Genomic DNA, 15,886 nt, shown 5'->3' with positions numbered 1-15,886 from the left:
CTCAAGCCAAAACATAGCCCATATGTCTGAAAATGTATTTGCCTAACACTAGTGTCTTTAATAGCAGAATCACACTTTAATCGCATTATTATGAGCCATGAAGGGTTGCATTCAAAGACACCACGTAACTTTAGTTGAATTCACGTTTTGAGTGCAAATGTATTTTCTGGCATACTTACATGCAGCAAATTGTACTTCCGCAATAAGACCTTATGTTAGTGATAACAATATCCCCTTATGGTTTTTCTTTGTCCATCTGTTCATTTAGACCACACATACACGCATAACTAAAACGTTGTGATTTTCTGAGTATCTGTCGTCTAGTGACGATGAGGAAGTGTCGTTCCAAGGACGAGCTGTATAGAAACGTGTTTGTGAGTTGGAGATACATACTGTATATGGTGTGGGAATTGCACTGCTGTTGATTTGTTCAGGTCAGAATAAAGTTATTACAGCGCGGCAGACTGTGACTCTACGGGCACGCTATAGCTCTGTCTGCTGTCATAACAGAGAGATGTAGCTTGACATGATGCGCATGAGTTAATGACGCAAAATATGTTTGACATGATTATTTAAATAAATGAGTTACAGACGCTGACATGATATTTTTGACAGCCCTAATTAAAACACCAATTTTGCATAACCTTTTAAGATAAAATATTGGAATGCTGTAATGGTATAAATGTGTGTTTGAATGTGTTTCTTATAGGCGGTGGATCGGGAGAGGGATCCCGTTATCTACAGAATCCACCGCGGGGATCACCATGGACAGTTTTTACTGCAGCGCAAGTAAGTCTCAGTAGCTGTTGGAACTACAAAATGTAATGAGACTGTGGAATGAGTTAAAAGTTAAAAGTTTTTACAATAGTGGTTAAATTGATGCATGTTTTTTTTTTATCTATACCACATGTCTTTATACACTTACTGGCTGCGGCGTTAATACCTAAGTTCAATACTGTTAATACCACACCATCCCATTAATACCTAGGTATACCTGCAAAATGTAATGAATACTGAAAGGTGCTCCTACTATTTTGGTATTAAGCTCCATGAGTGGCGCAAAATAATAGAAACACCTACAATGGGATCGACCTACTTTCCTGTAACCGTGCTTTTTTCGAAACAGAACACAACTTTCCTGCATAATATGGATACATATTAGTCACAGCTATGATATTGTAATATATCATAGCAGTCAGCACCAATGAAGAGAAAGTAATAACTTCAAAAGATGCTTGAGAAAAATCTTGCTGCATTTGAGAGTTGGGCTCCATCAAGCACACGCATATGATCTAAGGATCTTTGCTGTATTTATTCATTTATATGTCAAAAATGCATCTTGTCCATTGGGAAATTGTCTATTTACTTTTCTGGAGGGTGTGGAGCAACCCAGGGAATCACAGAGAGAAAGAGAGAAGGCAATCCAGAGATGCAAATAGGAAGTGACATAAGGAGGAAAAAAAAAGTGGCCCTCATGTTCAACAGCAGCCAGGAAGCAAACAGACAGGATTTAAGGATTTAAAAGCAGAATGAAAGAATATATATTCAGCAGGAAAAGAAAATCATGAAACAAGCACTTTCATCTCCACGTTGGAGGAATATTGGATGGGCTTTGTCAGACGTTGTTCCGACTAGTCTTGTCGATCTTGAGCAGTGTTATTATAGCGCCACTATAAAGGCGAGCTGACTCGTGCTTTCATGCGACTACATTACACCCTGCAGCTCACGTTGACGCAAAGTTGCAGAATAGTCTTTTTGCAATGGCCCACTTTGCAAATCTTGAGTTCTACCAAAATATATGCACAATGTATTTATTACCCTGCAAGGAGGTTGCATCAGCGTGTATTACATCAGTGTATACAGTGTAAAGAAGCTGTCAAAGAAACCACACAAAAATAACATTTCGACACGATTGGACTGTAGGAAGTTTCACATTGCATCATACGAGCTGGAAAAAAGACCAATACAAAACTGACAGCGGAACAAGTAAAAGGAGACCTTCAAGTATAGCATCAAATATTTTAGGTGTTGTCTGGTCAGGCTTCCCATTCATCCCCCAAAATTGGCCAGATTCTCAGATTTTCTCCAGAGCCAGTCAGCTGACAAATAACCACAACGTTTGTCATGTTTAAGCCTATAAAATATAATAGTAGAATCACAATACAAAGCACGCTTCCTTTTCCCCCCTAATGTAATCTATTTAAACTTTTATTCTGTGCTATTTTTACTCCTGCCCCCAGGATTAACAGGATATATGTCTGTTCATGCGTTCATATGTGTGTGTCTGTTTGCGTGTGTGTGATATTTTTTTTCCAGTTCTGGGTATTTGGTTCTGGATAAACCTCTGGACAGGGAGACTCAGGACTATTATACCCTGGTTGTCACAGCCTCAGATGAGCGGCCAGATGGGGTAAGAACAACAACAGCTGTGCCTTTATGAGAAAAGAAAAACAGTGGATACAATTTCAATGTCTTTCAATAATAAAAACCAAGTGAGGAGAATAATTTTTTATGACATCAATCCCCCTTAAAATTTCGCAGCTTCATTCCATCATGGTTTTTCAAAAATAAATTAATAACCCATTGCTGTTTTGTGGTTGAATACAGTTGAATATTGGTCAAAAACTATGGATATTTAAGGAAACTTAACATATTTTTAACCTAAATCATTTTCAAGTATAAAAATGGCTAAATGAACAAAAATACGTTGTGATGATGTTTAGTATTCTACACTGGTCACGAGGTGTCAGTAATGTGACTATAATGTTTAGTGAGAAACTTTTTTATTATTAAGGGAGAAAAAAAAATCCAAACCTACATCTTTCTCAGAGAGGGGAGGGCACTGATGTAATAATACTTTTTTTTCTAATATTCTCACGGTCCACCGGCAAAGTCCCAAAGATCAACTAGTAGCTTGCGATTGACGTGTAGGTGACCCCTGTTATAGATCTACTGTGACCACTAATGATACTTCAGCTACTGCCATCTTGTGAAGTTAATAAAAACTACATCAGGAGGTTGCCTACAGCCACAACCAATTCATGTTTTTTTGTTTTTTGACTTAATCCAGATCTCGGCCCTTATTTGCTTTTGTAGGCCACTCACCTGTCGACTCTGTGGTGAATTGAATCGAGGCATTAACTGGAGCATTTGTGGTGTTATTATTTTTTATTATGCTCCTGATCTCCTCTGAAATCCAGCCCTTCTCTTAATGACCCCACCTCCACACTTGGGTGATGTTCAATTCATTCAGGGAGGAAATGTTGACACTTGCAGTCATTTTGCTCTCTTGGCCTTGACAATTATTGTATTATCCGTGGGGAGGTGGGGGCGTGGATTGGAGTGCAATTCGTTCACATAGTGCGGTAAGTTATTAATCAGCATCGCTCTGAACGGCCTTAGGCTGCTTTCTTCATGTAAGCGCACATAAACTACGCACACACTATTATGGGATGTGCCAGTGTCAGACTGCAATGTACGTAATTGGCTATTTGGCCAGTAAATCTATCATGTTGACACTGGTTCCACAGGTCGGCAGCAAGCCGCCACAGACCCGCTGTGGGCATGACGTGCACCGTCCAGTGGGCTGTGTTGTAGCGGACCACAGCTGGGATAAATCATCTCTCGCTGTTGTAATTCCTCACTAGCACACGCCACATGTAGTGAAGGCTTGCAGCAGCTCTTTCCCAATATGGGCGACTAATGATAACTCATCAAATTAACTTGTGGTTATTCTCATCACTCTGGGTTAAAAAGTCCACACTGTTCACATTCAGCGGTACCGTATCCTCTAACTATAGGGGTTTTTGGCCAATCAGGAGCCTAAAGAAAGCAATTTCCGGAAAAGACACATTACAGTAATCCCTCGTTTATCACGGTTATTGGTTCCAGACCTGACCATGATGAGTGAATTTCTGTGAAGTAGGATTCCCTATTTATAAATTGAATATTTTGTAGTTAAGAGTATAGGAAACCTTTTTATAACCTCCTAAATATATATATTTTTTTACATTATTAGAGTCCTCTAGACCTGAAATAACACCCTTTACACCCTTCACCTTTACACTCCTATTACCCAATATAAAACATTTGGGGAGTTCCTTGTTGTAATCTATCTTTTTTGTATAGTGCTTTCTGTGGTGTAACATCAATGTAACATTACTGACACCTAGTGACCAGTGTAGAATTCTGCATATCATCATGTCTTTGAAGGCATCTTCTGAAGGCCTTATACAGTATTTGTATTACAGTTCATTAGGCATTTTTATGCTTAAAAATGCTTAAGACAAAAAGATATGTCATATGTGTTTAAATGTGCATATTGTTTGACTAATAGGCCGCATTCAACTAGTAAACAGTGATAGAGAATTTACTAGCAAAATACGATGCTAGGGACAACTAACAACAATGGTGAAGGTTAAGTGGCAAGGAACCAAATTTAGTAACTTAAAAGTTTACACAGCATAAATCTGCTAAATCCAGTGCATTAGCATTACAATTGGGAGAAACATTTAAAGAAAATATATTATGCTGACGTAGAATCATGATATTAATGATGAAAATAGAAATAAAAAGTTACTGAAATTGAAACCAAATTTCCCATTATGGATTATTTTAGTATCATAAATAAAATCAATTAATTAAAGAAGCCCAAAATACAACCCACAGATCAGCTAAAACCAGTCATGATAATAATGAAAAAGCTATAAATAATCATAATGAAAGAAAATTACAGTATACTGACACATAACTAGGATACATATATTAATGATTTAAAAATAATAATAATAATGTTGTACTGGATATAAATGCCCCATTCTGGAAATGTAAAAAATTACAAAAACAAATAAATGAGTATAAGAAATTAATAAAATATTTAAATCACTTGAAGAATAAAATTTAAATCAATTTTAAAAATTGTCATGTTAATTATACCTTTCAAAAATTAAATGAGTGCCCTTTAAAGGGATAAGCACTGCACTGGTATGTCTGTCCATTCATCCATCCATCCATTTTCTTCCGCTGATCCAGGTCTGGGTCGCGGGCACAGCAGTCTAAGTAGGGAAGCCCAGCGTGTCCTAGGTCTGCCCCAGTGCCTTCTCCCGGCTGGGTATGCCCCGGACACCTCACCAGGGTGGCGTCCGGGAGGCATCCGGACGAGATGGCCGAGCCACCTCAACTGGCTCCTCTCAATGTGAAGGCGGAGCGGCTCTACTCTGAGCCCCTCCCGGGGCGCCTCACCCTATCTCTTAGGGTGAGTCCAGCCACCCTAAGGCCCCAGAACTGGACTCCCTCGACGCCTTGGCTGCACCCGGAAATTCTTTCCATGAAAATTGTGAACAGAACCAGTGACAAAGGGTAGCCTTGGTACCGGAAACAGGTTCGAGTTATTGCTGGCAATACGAACCAGGCTCCATCTCCGGTTGTACAAGGACCGAATGACACATAGTAGCGTGCCACCAATTCCGTACTCCCGGAGCACCCCCCACAGGGCACCAAGAGGGACATGGTCGAATGCCTTTTCCAAGTCCACAAAGCACATGTAGACCGGTTGGGCAAACTCCCATGTACCCTCGAGTACCCTTGCAAGGGTGTAGAGCTGGTCCAGTGTTCCGCGACCGAGAAGAAAACCACATTGGACCTCATGTAATCGAGGTTGGACTAACGGTCATACCCTCCTTTACAGCATGTTGAAATAGACTTTCTCAGGTAGGCTGAGGAGTGTGATCCCCCTATAGCTGGAACACACCCTCTGGTCACCCTTCTTGAAAAGGGGGACCACCACCCAGGTCTGCCAATTCAGAGGTACTGTTCCCAACTTCTACACAATGTTGACGAGACGTATCCTCAACATCCAGAGCCTTGAGGAATTCATGGTGAACCTCGTCCATCCCCAGAGTTTTGCCACTGGGGAGCTTTTGGACTACCCCAAATACCTCACGAACTGTCCGCGTTCGTGACCTCAGACTCTGCTTCCTCTATGGAAGGTATGTCAGTGGGATTGAGAATGACCTCAAAGTTTTCCTACCACCGTCTGACATATCCTCAATCGAGGTGAGCAGGCTTCTGTCCCCAATGTAAACAGTATGGACCGGGCACTACTGCCCCTTTCTGAGGCGTCGGACTGTTTGCCAGAACCTCTTTGAGGCCAACCGAAAGTCATGCTCCATGGCCTCACTGAACCGTGTGCCGCTTGGCTTGCCGGTAACTGTCAACTGCTTCAGAAGTCCCACAAGCCATTCATGCCCGATAGGACTTCTTCTTCAGCTTGACGGCTGTCTCAACCTCTGGTGTACATCATTGGGTTCGGGGCTTGCCGCCACGACTGGCATATATATACTGTATGTATTTTTTTTCCCCTCACTCGGCTTTTTAAAGTCATTCTTTTTTCTTTCGTTTTTTTATAAATTTAAAATAAAGTATTTTTCAACCACTGGTTTTGCTTTTCACCTGTCTCATGAATTGATTAATTCTCGCTACCACTTTTAACTATAGTTTAACTTGACAGCTGCCTCAGCCCATTCGGACTCGATATCCTGAATGATATCCTGATGATACGACTACAAAGTCGATCATAGACCTGCGGCCTAGGGTGTCCTAGTGCCAAGTGCACTTGTAAACATCCTTATGTTCAAAAATGGAGTTTGTTATGGACAAACTGTGGTTTGCACAGAAGTTAAGTAACATCACACTGCACGGGTTCAGATCAGGGAGGCCGTTCCTCCCAATCACGCCCCTCCAGGTCACACTGTCATTGCCCACATCGGCGTTGAAGTCTGCCAGTAGAACTACGGAGTCACCAGCTGGGGTGCTCTGCAGCACCCCACTGTTGGACTCCAGTAAGACTGGGTACTCTGAACTGTCATATGAGAGTCAGGGCCCTTTCCCCAACTCGTAGACATAGTAAAATGACCATCCAGCCCCTCTCAAGGAATTTGATTCCATAACCCAAACTGTGGGTCAAGGTGAGTCCGCCTATGTCTAGTCAGAATGTCTCAACCTCTCGCACAAGTTCGGGCTCCTTCCCCACCAGAGGAGACCAGGTCGCCCAGGCGCCCGCCCTTGACCGCCACCCAAAACACATTGCACCCTAATGCTTGCCCCCGGAGGTGGTGGGTCTATGGGGGGGGGGGGGGGGGGGGAACCCGTTGGTTTCTTTCAGCTGGGCCTGGCCACGGGGGAAGGCCATGCGCTCGCCTGCGAGCCCCTCCCCCGGGCCTGGCTCCAGGGTGAGCCCCCGGTATCCCACGTTCGGGCGAGGTGCAATCTCTCCTCTTGAGGTTTGTTCATAGGGTCTTCTGATGATTTTTTATGATGATAAAAAACAATACAACACTAAATAATAATAAATTAAATCAAATGAAATAAATACAAATGAGATGTTAAATAATAATAAATGAACAGTTTTTCATGTTTAAGTTTATTTTAGTCACAGATGCCTTTGGTAGCTTATAGTCATTGCAATGTGGTTGAATGATTGATTAGAAATAATTAAATGTTTTGATTTGGGTAGTCGTTAATTTAAAGTTATGTTCTATTGAGAGTTCTGCTGCCGGCATACTGCACATCACTTTTGTCGCTAAACCCAGCTTTGTCTGATCACCCCCTTGAAACGCACATTTTCTTTCCTATCATGCACCTCAAACAAAAATTATACATTTTTCATGTCCAGAGAGACGCACACAGTAGCGGCGTGAAAGCAGTTAATTTTAGTGTAAGCAGCTGTCACACAGGCACAGAAGGGAATGGGCCGCTTGGGCCTAAGTGGCAGTAATTAGTAAGCAAAATGGGCCTTTAGATAACACTGTGGACCTGGATATTCATTTCTCTCTAAATTTGCAAGGGATTTATGCTCTCTGACAAGACTATAATTGTACCGTCACATCTGTGTGTGTTTGTGTGTGTTTAGACCTCCACCGCCACCGTGCACATTGTGGTGACAGATGTTAACGACAACGACCCGCTGTTCGATCCCTCACTGCCGGTGAACCTCACTGTCACTGAAGAGCAGGATCAGGCTTACGTTGGGCACGTCAAGGTAAGAATTAGCACAAAGAGACGCTTACAATCACAGTGTGCACCTAGAGTCTCCAAAATTCTCCTGTCATATAGCACACAAGTCGTGTATGTGCCACCGGAAAAAGGTCACCGCTTAGACAGAACGACACATCATTACTCTCATGTCTTCCTCCAACACAAGCAGTTTCACTGTTACCCGTGGTTAATTAAATTGGGTTGCTACTTTTTACAGCAGAGTTCATCAACGCAACTCTTCCTTAAAACTTATTACATTTATAATTAGGCAGTAATGATAATCAGAAGTCTGTGCGCGTTTGCTCATAATTTGAGGAGTGCGCGTATTCAAAGTCGTCATTTTTAACCATGTATGTTAACCATGAAATTGGAAACAATTATTATTATTGCACACTTTATTCACTTTTTACCTATACACTAACTTTTATCCAACGTAATAGATGTCATATATCACAGACAACAACGTAACATTAAGGGGTGGGACAGGAGGACACAAATATTAGCAACACTAGCATAGCTGTGAGCTAAAGTGCTAACATTACAGTCAAATTTTAACAGCAACATCATGCTAGGTTAGCCTATTCGCTGAATTCAAGCAAAATGATCAAATATGCATCTCCCACGTCTATAGATGACTGATGGCTAGTAGTGAATATAGCAGTAAATATGATTTATCCATGTTTCAAACATTATTACCCTCCTGAACACACTACATTTAGTGCTCCTAATATAGTATCCTGCAAGAATATACAGCATGAACCCACACTCACATATTTATTTCCAAGCAGTACCTAGTATTGTTGTCCTTACCTTCCATCCTGGGATATTATCTACACTTAAAGAGACAGCGTGAATTCCCAGAGCAGGTCTGTGCGAGGTGTGACTCCGGGCCTGGTTCCAAACCGGGGTCGGCACCTCGAGTGATTAAACATATTTCCAGAAGAATGAATAGACCTGACCTTGGTGTGCTGATGCTGCTGCTGTAAGGCAGAGAACAGTATATAAAAAGGATCGCTCTATATCACTGAAATGATTCTACTATTACTATTATTACTACGGACTACCAGTCAAAAGTTTGGAGATGTTTTCTCATTCAATAGCATGAGGAAGTGTGTCCAAACTTTTGACTGGTAGTGTATTTCAATACACTACTAATAGTATACAACCTTCACAGTCATGGTCATGGTTTTATTTGTTTAGGAGGAAGGCAAAAGAAAGAAGAAAAAAAGTAAAGTCAATAAATAGTAGATAAGATATCAACAATACATGAATGAATAAATAAATACAGGTGTAAAAAAAAAAAGACAAACATGGTATATAATCCGTAAACAAATGCAGGATATACTTTATAGATAGACATTTCTGTCACTATATACAGCAGGGGTCTCAAACTCAGTTTACCTGGGGGCCACTGGAGGTAGAGTCTGGGTGAGGCTGGGCCTAATCAAGTATTCGGAGTAAGGCTCACGATAACGATAATACAGTAGACGCCCCTACAACGTAAATAATCCGTTCCGAGAATCTTTATGTTATAGGGTTTTTATGTTATACGAAGCGTAAAATACATGTAAATAGCCTAATCCGTCCCAAGATCTTCCCAAACTCACCCATTTTGGTCCTTCAAAATATTCATAGTCCACCATATTTGGTGGACTTGAATATTTTGAAGAGTGTAAGAGTCAGCTGGTCTAACAGACAAACGCACACGCACTACACGATAATGCTGTGTGCAAAATTTTAATTTGCAACTTAATTGTTTAAGTTAGTTTAAGGGCGACTACGAAGACAAAGGGAGTTTGAAGGGAGCAGCCTGTCTATCACACACAAACACAGAAGCGCTGGATACGTCAGCCAATGAGTTGAGAGCGTAGGCGGTGCCCCGATCATCAGCCAATGAGATGAGAGCGTAGGCGGTGCCCCGATAATAGAGCATGAAGCATCAGAATTTGTGGATAACTTACTGCTTCCTTTCGATCGACAACTTTTCCCTTTTTTCTTCTCACTTACACTTGGTTTAGGGCCCATGACTACGGTAATTTTAACACAAAGAAAAGTAATGAAATTAAGAAGAGATTTCAATGCGTGCAAACTAGTTTATTGTATTGTATTTGTACTTTATTTATCCCACAGCGGGGAAATTTACTTGTTACAGCAGCAAGCAAGATACGCAAGTAAAGAGTAAAGTGTAAAGAAATGCATATTGACTTGCATATTGGGTTTATGGGCGAAGGGAGCTCACACACAAACTTGGATGTGCTGGATAAGTCAGCCAATGAGATAAGAGCGTAGGCGGTGCCCCGATAATCAGCCAATGAGAGCGTGAAGCCAGAAGGCGTCACCAAGTATACTCCATTAGTCTCTCTGTCGCTTGCACCAACTTGACGCTTTATGTTATATGGAATTCCTTACGTAGTACGATGCAAAAACTTTACATAAATTCTTTACATTCACTGGAATTTACGTAAAAGGAGGTTTATGTTATGCGAGGTACTACTGTATCTATATTATAGATATTATCGTTATCGTGACACACTCTTAGTTCCGTGGTAGATTATGCTTTCACCATGTGAGCATCATTGGCTTAACTTAGACCTTGCGGGCTGCATTTACAGTAGTCTTTCCTGTCAAGTCACGGGCCGCAAAATGTGACTTGGTGGGCTGCAAATGGCCCGCGGGCCGCGAGTTTGAGACCCCTGATATCCAGTATAGACATTTTTGCCAATATTGTACAGTATACATACCTATACATTTATGTCTCAATATATAGACATTTTGTCACTTTATACAGTGGTATGAAAAATGTTTGCCCCTTCCTGATTTCTTATTTGTTTTCATGTTTGTCACACTTAAATGTATCAGATCATCAACAACAACAACAAACTTATGATTAAATATTAGTCAATGACAACACAACTGAACACAAAATGCAGTTTTTAAATTAAACTTTTTATTATTGAGGGAGAAAAAAAAGTAATTGAGATCTATCAGTGTGGAAAAGGTTATAAAACTATTTCTAAAGCTTTGGGAGCGATTGTCCACAAATTGTCTACAAATGGAAAGCATGGAACAGTGGTGAATCTTCCCACTTTATTCGCATTTGTGGTTGAACTAATGTGTTTGTCAACGATAACAAAGTAAAAGTTGCAAGTTGACCCGCGGTGTCATACTTCCACGTCATTGAAGTGGAATTAAGAAAAGTGTGATAAAGTGTGTGTAAAAGAGTGTGTGTGTATATGTGTGTGTTATGTCTCTGTAAAAAAGTGTATGGAAGTGAAGTATAAGCTATACTACAGTATATGGACTACAGTCCATATGCAGCACTACAGTCCATATGCTGCACTACAGTATATGGGTGCAGTCTTAGCTTTGGAAACTACTGACTACTTGAGAGCTTTATTTTTTTGTAAGTTGTCAATATTTATTTTTCTAACACCCTGTTTTCATTTCATTTAGTTGTTGGGTGTTTTTGCAAACCTTTATTTGTAATCAAGGGAAAGGCTTCTTGAGACGTCATCTGTACTTCTGTGAAAAAGGTGTCGGACGTTTCGCTCCTCATCCAAAGAGCTTCGTCAGCGAACTAACAAGTGCTGGTAGCCTAGGCCTTAAATACAGTAAGAGTGGGCGGAATTGGTGTGCCAACACCCTCCTCCTATTGGTTCCTTACACTAAGCCTGGGCGGAGTAGTGGTATAATCCTCTCCTGCCATTAGCACCTCCGATAAAAGGGAATTGTAGCTCCCTGTAGTTGGGTATGAACGACTCTGATAGTGGCTCGTTAGCATCTATTGTTCTGGCTCGGCCCTGGCTCCACCTCATTTGCATGACGAAGAGCTGTGGGTTTTGGTCTCAGTAACCTGCTGAACACAGGGTCCAAATTAAACCTCAAACCACCATTCCGATTCAATGATGGGTTCTGTTGTTTGACAAAAATAGCTTCCTTTACTCCTCTTTCAAACCATCTGTTTTCTTTGGCCAAAATCTTTACTTTGCTGTCCTGAAAAGAGTGATTGGTTGCTTTAAGGTGTAGATGTACTGCTGATTGAGGACCACTAGAATTGTCCCTGCGATGTTGATAAAGCCTTTTTTGGAGCATTTGCTTAGTTTCCCCAATGTAGTGCTCTACATTGGGGAAACTATTGGGGAAACTAAGCTAATGCTTGATGACGTCTCAAGAAGCCTTTCCCTCGATGGACAACTCCTGTACGACTGAGAGCCTACACAGACGCTTTATTTGTAATGTTAGTCACAATTACATATATTTCGTGAGATTATATTATGAAGAGAATGATATCTGAGTGATGGACAGTTTACCTTACCAGTGTCTACTTGTTGTACATTGTGTTTGTTTTTTTTATACAGTACATTGAGGTCCATGTTGTGTTGAGCTGTGTAAAAAAAAAAACAGAATGTTTCATAAACATTAAACTGCGGTTCTAACATCACACCCTCACAATATTCCGTTTTTTAAAAATATTATAAATATAAATGATCGCTTTTTTGTGATTCAGTTATTAGTATTATTAGTAAAAAATATTGGAAGACAAGTTATATGTAGTACTCTGGTCACTAGTCATCTATGGTGACTATAGGAGTGTTATGTGATGTCTACAAGGCTCTAATTAAAAAAAAAAAAAAACATTAAAAAACGTGTATTGAAAGTCATAAACAGGTTTTCTCTGCTTTTAACTACGAAAATATTCTATTTATTAATATGGAATCCTACTTTGCAGAAATGTACTTATTGCAGTCGGGTCTGGAACCAATTAATCGTGATAAATGAGGTACTTCTGTATATCCCACTGGTTCTCAAGTTAAGTTTATTAACTCAATTTGTAACATTGAAACAAGACGGCAAATTCAGTGTGTATCTCAAAACAGAGAAAAAAATGGCAAATTCACAGGGATGTGCATGTAAAAACATGAATTGGATATTGCTATCATTCACTTCGTAACTCATAAGGATTTTAAAGTGAGTTTGAAGTGCCGCTACACGGAAGCGCGGCTGCATGCTATGGCAGTCCACAAAGCAGCACATTTTGGAGCTTCGCTGTGTTCTGCGTGTAGGACGGGTGGCCAAAACACCGTTATGGTGGGGGGGGGGTGAGGAGTAGCGGGAATGTATATATAAAAAAATGCGGAACTAGAGACAGTCACGTGCAATGTGCGGCAGGAAATACACTTCTAATAGTGGAGAAGGCAGCAGTGGTGTTCAAGATCCCGCTGTAAATGATGATGATAATGGCTGTGTTTGTGTGAGAGATGAGGAAGAGTACCACAAGTGGATCAGACATGTTGATGAGCTTGTTGGGTGTGGAGACAGGCATCTGACAATTTCTGAGACTGGTGATGTCATAATACTGTATGCAAATCACAAACTTTGGGTCATATCTTTATCTTTATCTCTAAACATTTTCACGCTACAACTGTTTGAAATAGTAATATCAAAACCGAATCTTTTCTAGAAAAAAACTCTGGCGCCTAAAGGGTTCATTCAGATGTACAATTTAAGTATGCTGGAAATTACACTGAAAAGATTTAATTCACCTTAAATTAAATGATGTCTTTGAACACAACTCCTCATTGCTCATAATAACACGGTTTAAAGTGTGATTCAAATGTTCTGCTACTATTAAAGAGACTAGTGTTTGACAGACAGATTTTTAGACTGTGTGGATCTTTTAGCTTGATTGACATATTCAGTTCATTTGGAGCTGTTAATACACACAAATATATACATAATCCTGTCCTGTCATTGACCTTTCTCTTAATTAAATTCAGTAAAAATGGGTATATTTCACACATAGTTGCTAATGTGATTTAAATTAATTTCGTCAGTAATTTAAAACCTGTGATTAATCTGATTAATTATTTAAATCATTTGACAGCCCTACTTATTATCTGTTTAAGTGGAATGTACACTTAAATGTAAAATTAGTTGTCATATTTGGAGGTGTTCAAACTCACCATGGAAATCGCTAATGCTAATTGCTAGCGAGTATATGGGATTTCCAATGTAAATTTGCATCGAGCTAGCGCATTACTTTAAATGTGTTTTGTTTATGTTTAAATCATTTGACAGCCCTACTTATTATCTGTTTAAGTGGAATGTACACTTAAATGTAAAATTAGTTGTCATATTTGGAGGTGTTCAAACTCACCATGGAAATCGCTAATGCTAATTGCTAGCGAGTATATGGGATTTCCAATGTAAATTTGCATCGAGCTAGCGCATTACTTTAAATGTGTTTTGTTTACGTTGAACATCACAGAGAAATGAATTGTTATCTTATGTCATAATTGACATGCTTTATTTCAGTATGTTGGGTTTTGTATTGCTTCAAAGTAAAGGTTTTGAAAAAGAATTCAACTGCAGTCTTTGATAACCTGTTACCTGTTGGCTGAGCTACCAAGTAGACACCAACGTTAACCCCTTGCGCCCCCTCGACATCTCATCCCATTCTTTGAGAAGCACTGTTATATACTATAGACTAAGCCATAACTCATTAAATAATGATAAATGAATTATAAAAAAGGAAGCAGAACCTAAATAAATAAATTAGCCACATCTTGTGGCACTTGTTAGATGTAATAAAAGATGGCCGCTAATTGGCCCCCAGCTGGATGGTTTACTTCCTTCTACTTCACTGCATCCACGCTTGATTCCTTTAAAGTGGTCTGGCACTGATTTATACATTGAATAGTAAAACTGCATGAGTGCAACACTGTCACAGAACTCATCTGCATGCAGAGTAGTAAAGGACTCCCACGCTGTCGCAACACCTGGCTGCATGCGCTCATTTGTTAGCGTCATAATCGCACAAATGTGACGGGCAAAATGTTTTATTTAGCAAACTACCGGGGGCTTCTGGTAAAGGCTGCTTCCCTGTTTACTTGGGAGGCTGTCACAGCTTTTACAATGAGCGTTTTTGTCAACAACTTTGGCAACAGAGACATTAATCCTTTTGTTGTTTGTGGCCTTTTAACTGTCTGACGATGTAATTACGCCAGGGAGGCGGCGTAGCGGGCAAGCTCTTTAAAAGGGTTTAATGCCACCCTGCAGGCACGTAAGCTTTATGGATGGCAATGCTTCCATATAACAGATTGGACATCTGTCCCTTTATAAATTCTTAACAGGGAAAGATAACTGTCCGTATATCACATTTGCACACATTACCCTGGCTTTGCTAAATTTATCTGTAAAAGTTTCAACTCCTGCAAAGTTGCTTCATGTCTTGCTTCATATGGACGTTTTTTTGTGTGTTCCAAAAATAAATATACAATAAACGTTAAACAAAATAAACATTCACTCACTAAAGTGTGAAATCATAAATTGTCCATTCACTCACTCATAATAATATGAAATAATGTATTCAATTTCTCATCAAAATGAGAAATTAATTATAAAATTGTCCATTCACTCATTAATGTGAAATAATTTATTAAATTGACCATTCACTCATTAAACTGTGACATTATTTTTTAAACGTCCATTTTTTCATTAAAATGGGAAATAATTTATTATATTCACCATTCACTCATGAAAATGCAAAATAATTGATTAAATTGCCCATTCACTCACTCATAATAATGTGAAAAAAATTATTAAATTGAACATTCACTCATTAAAATGTGAAATCATGTATTGAATTGCCCATTCACTCTCTCATTATAATGTGAAAAAAGGATTAATTTCCCCATTAATTAATGAAAATGTGAAATAAAGACAGGTACACAAACCCATCCATCCATCCATTTTCTATACCACTTCATCCTCATTAGGGTCGCGGGGATACACAAACCAAATAATTAAAATTTGATGATGGCACAAGGTGAGCCCTCGCATGGGATGAAAG

The 15,886-nt window shown here is 39.7% G+C and overlaps 1 protein-coding gene across 2 annotated transcripts in view; it reads left to right on the top strand.

The window, feature by feature from the left end:
* The window catches only part of LOC129174162 (protocadherin-15-like), a 177,590-nt gene that overhangs the window by 99,263 nt on the left and 62,441 nt on the right, over positions 1-15,886 (top strand). For both annotated transcript variants that reach the window (XM_054765847.1, XM_054765837.1), the window contains 3 exons: positions 710-789; positions 2,317-2,410; positions 7,910-8,038. In XM_054765847.1, coding sequence (XP_054621822.1) covers positions 710-789; positions 2,317-2,410; positions 7,910-8,038 — 303 coding nt within the window. The remainder of the gene's footprint in view (positions 1-709; positions 790-2,316; positions 2,411-7,909; positions 8,039-15,886) is intronic.

This window comes from Dunckerocampus dactyliophorus, chromosome 2 (assembly GCF_027744805.1).
Source record: "Dunckerocampus dactyliophorus isolate RoL2022-P2 chromosome 2, RoL_Ddac_1.1, whole genome shotgun sequence".
In the NCBI taxonomy this organism is placed as follows: Eukaryota; Metazoa; Chordata; class Actinopteri; order Syngnathiformes; family Syngnathidae; genus Dunckerocampus; species Dunckerocampus dactyliophorus.
The sequence above is the reverse complement of the archived record's forward strand: the minus strand, read 5'-3'. Positions and strand labels throughout refer to the sequence as shown.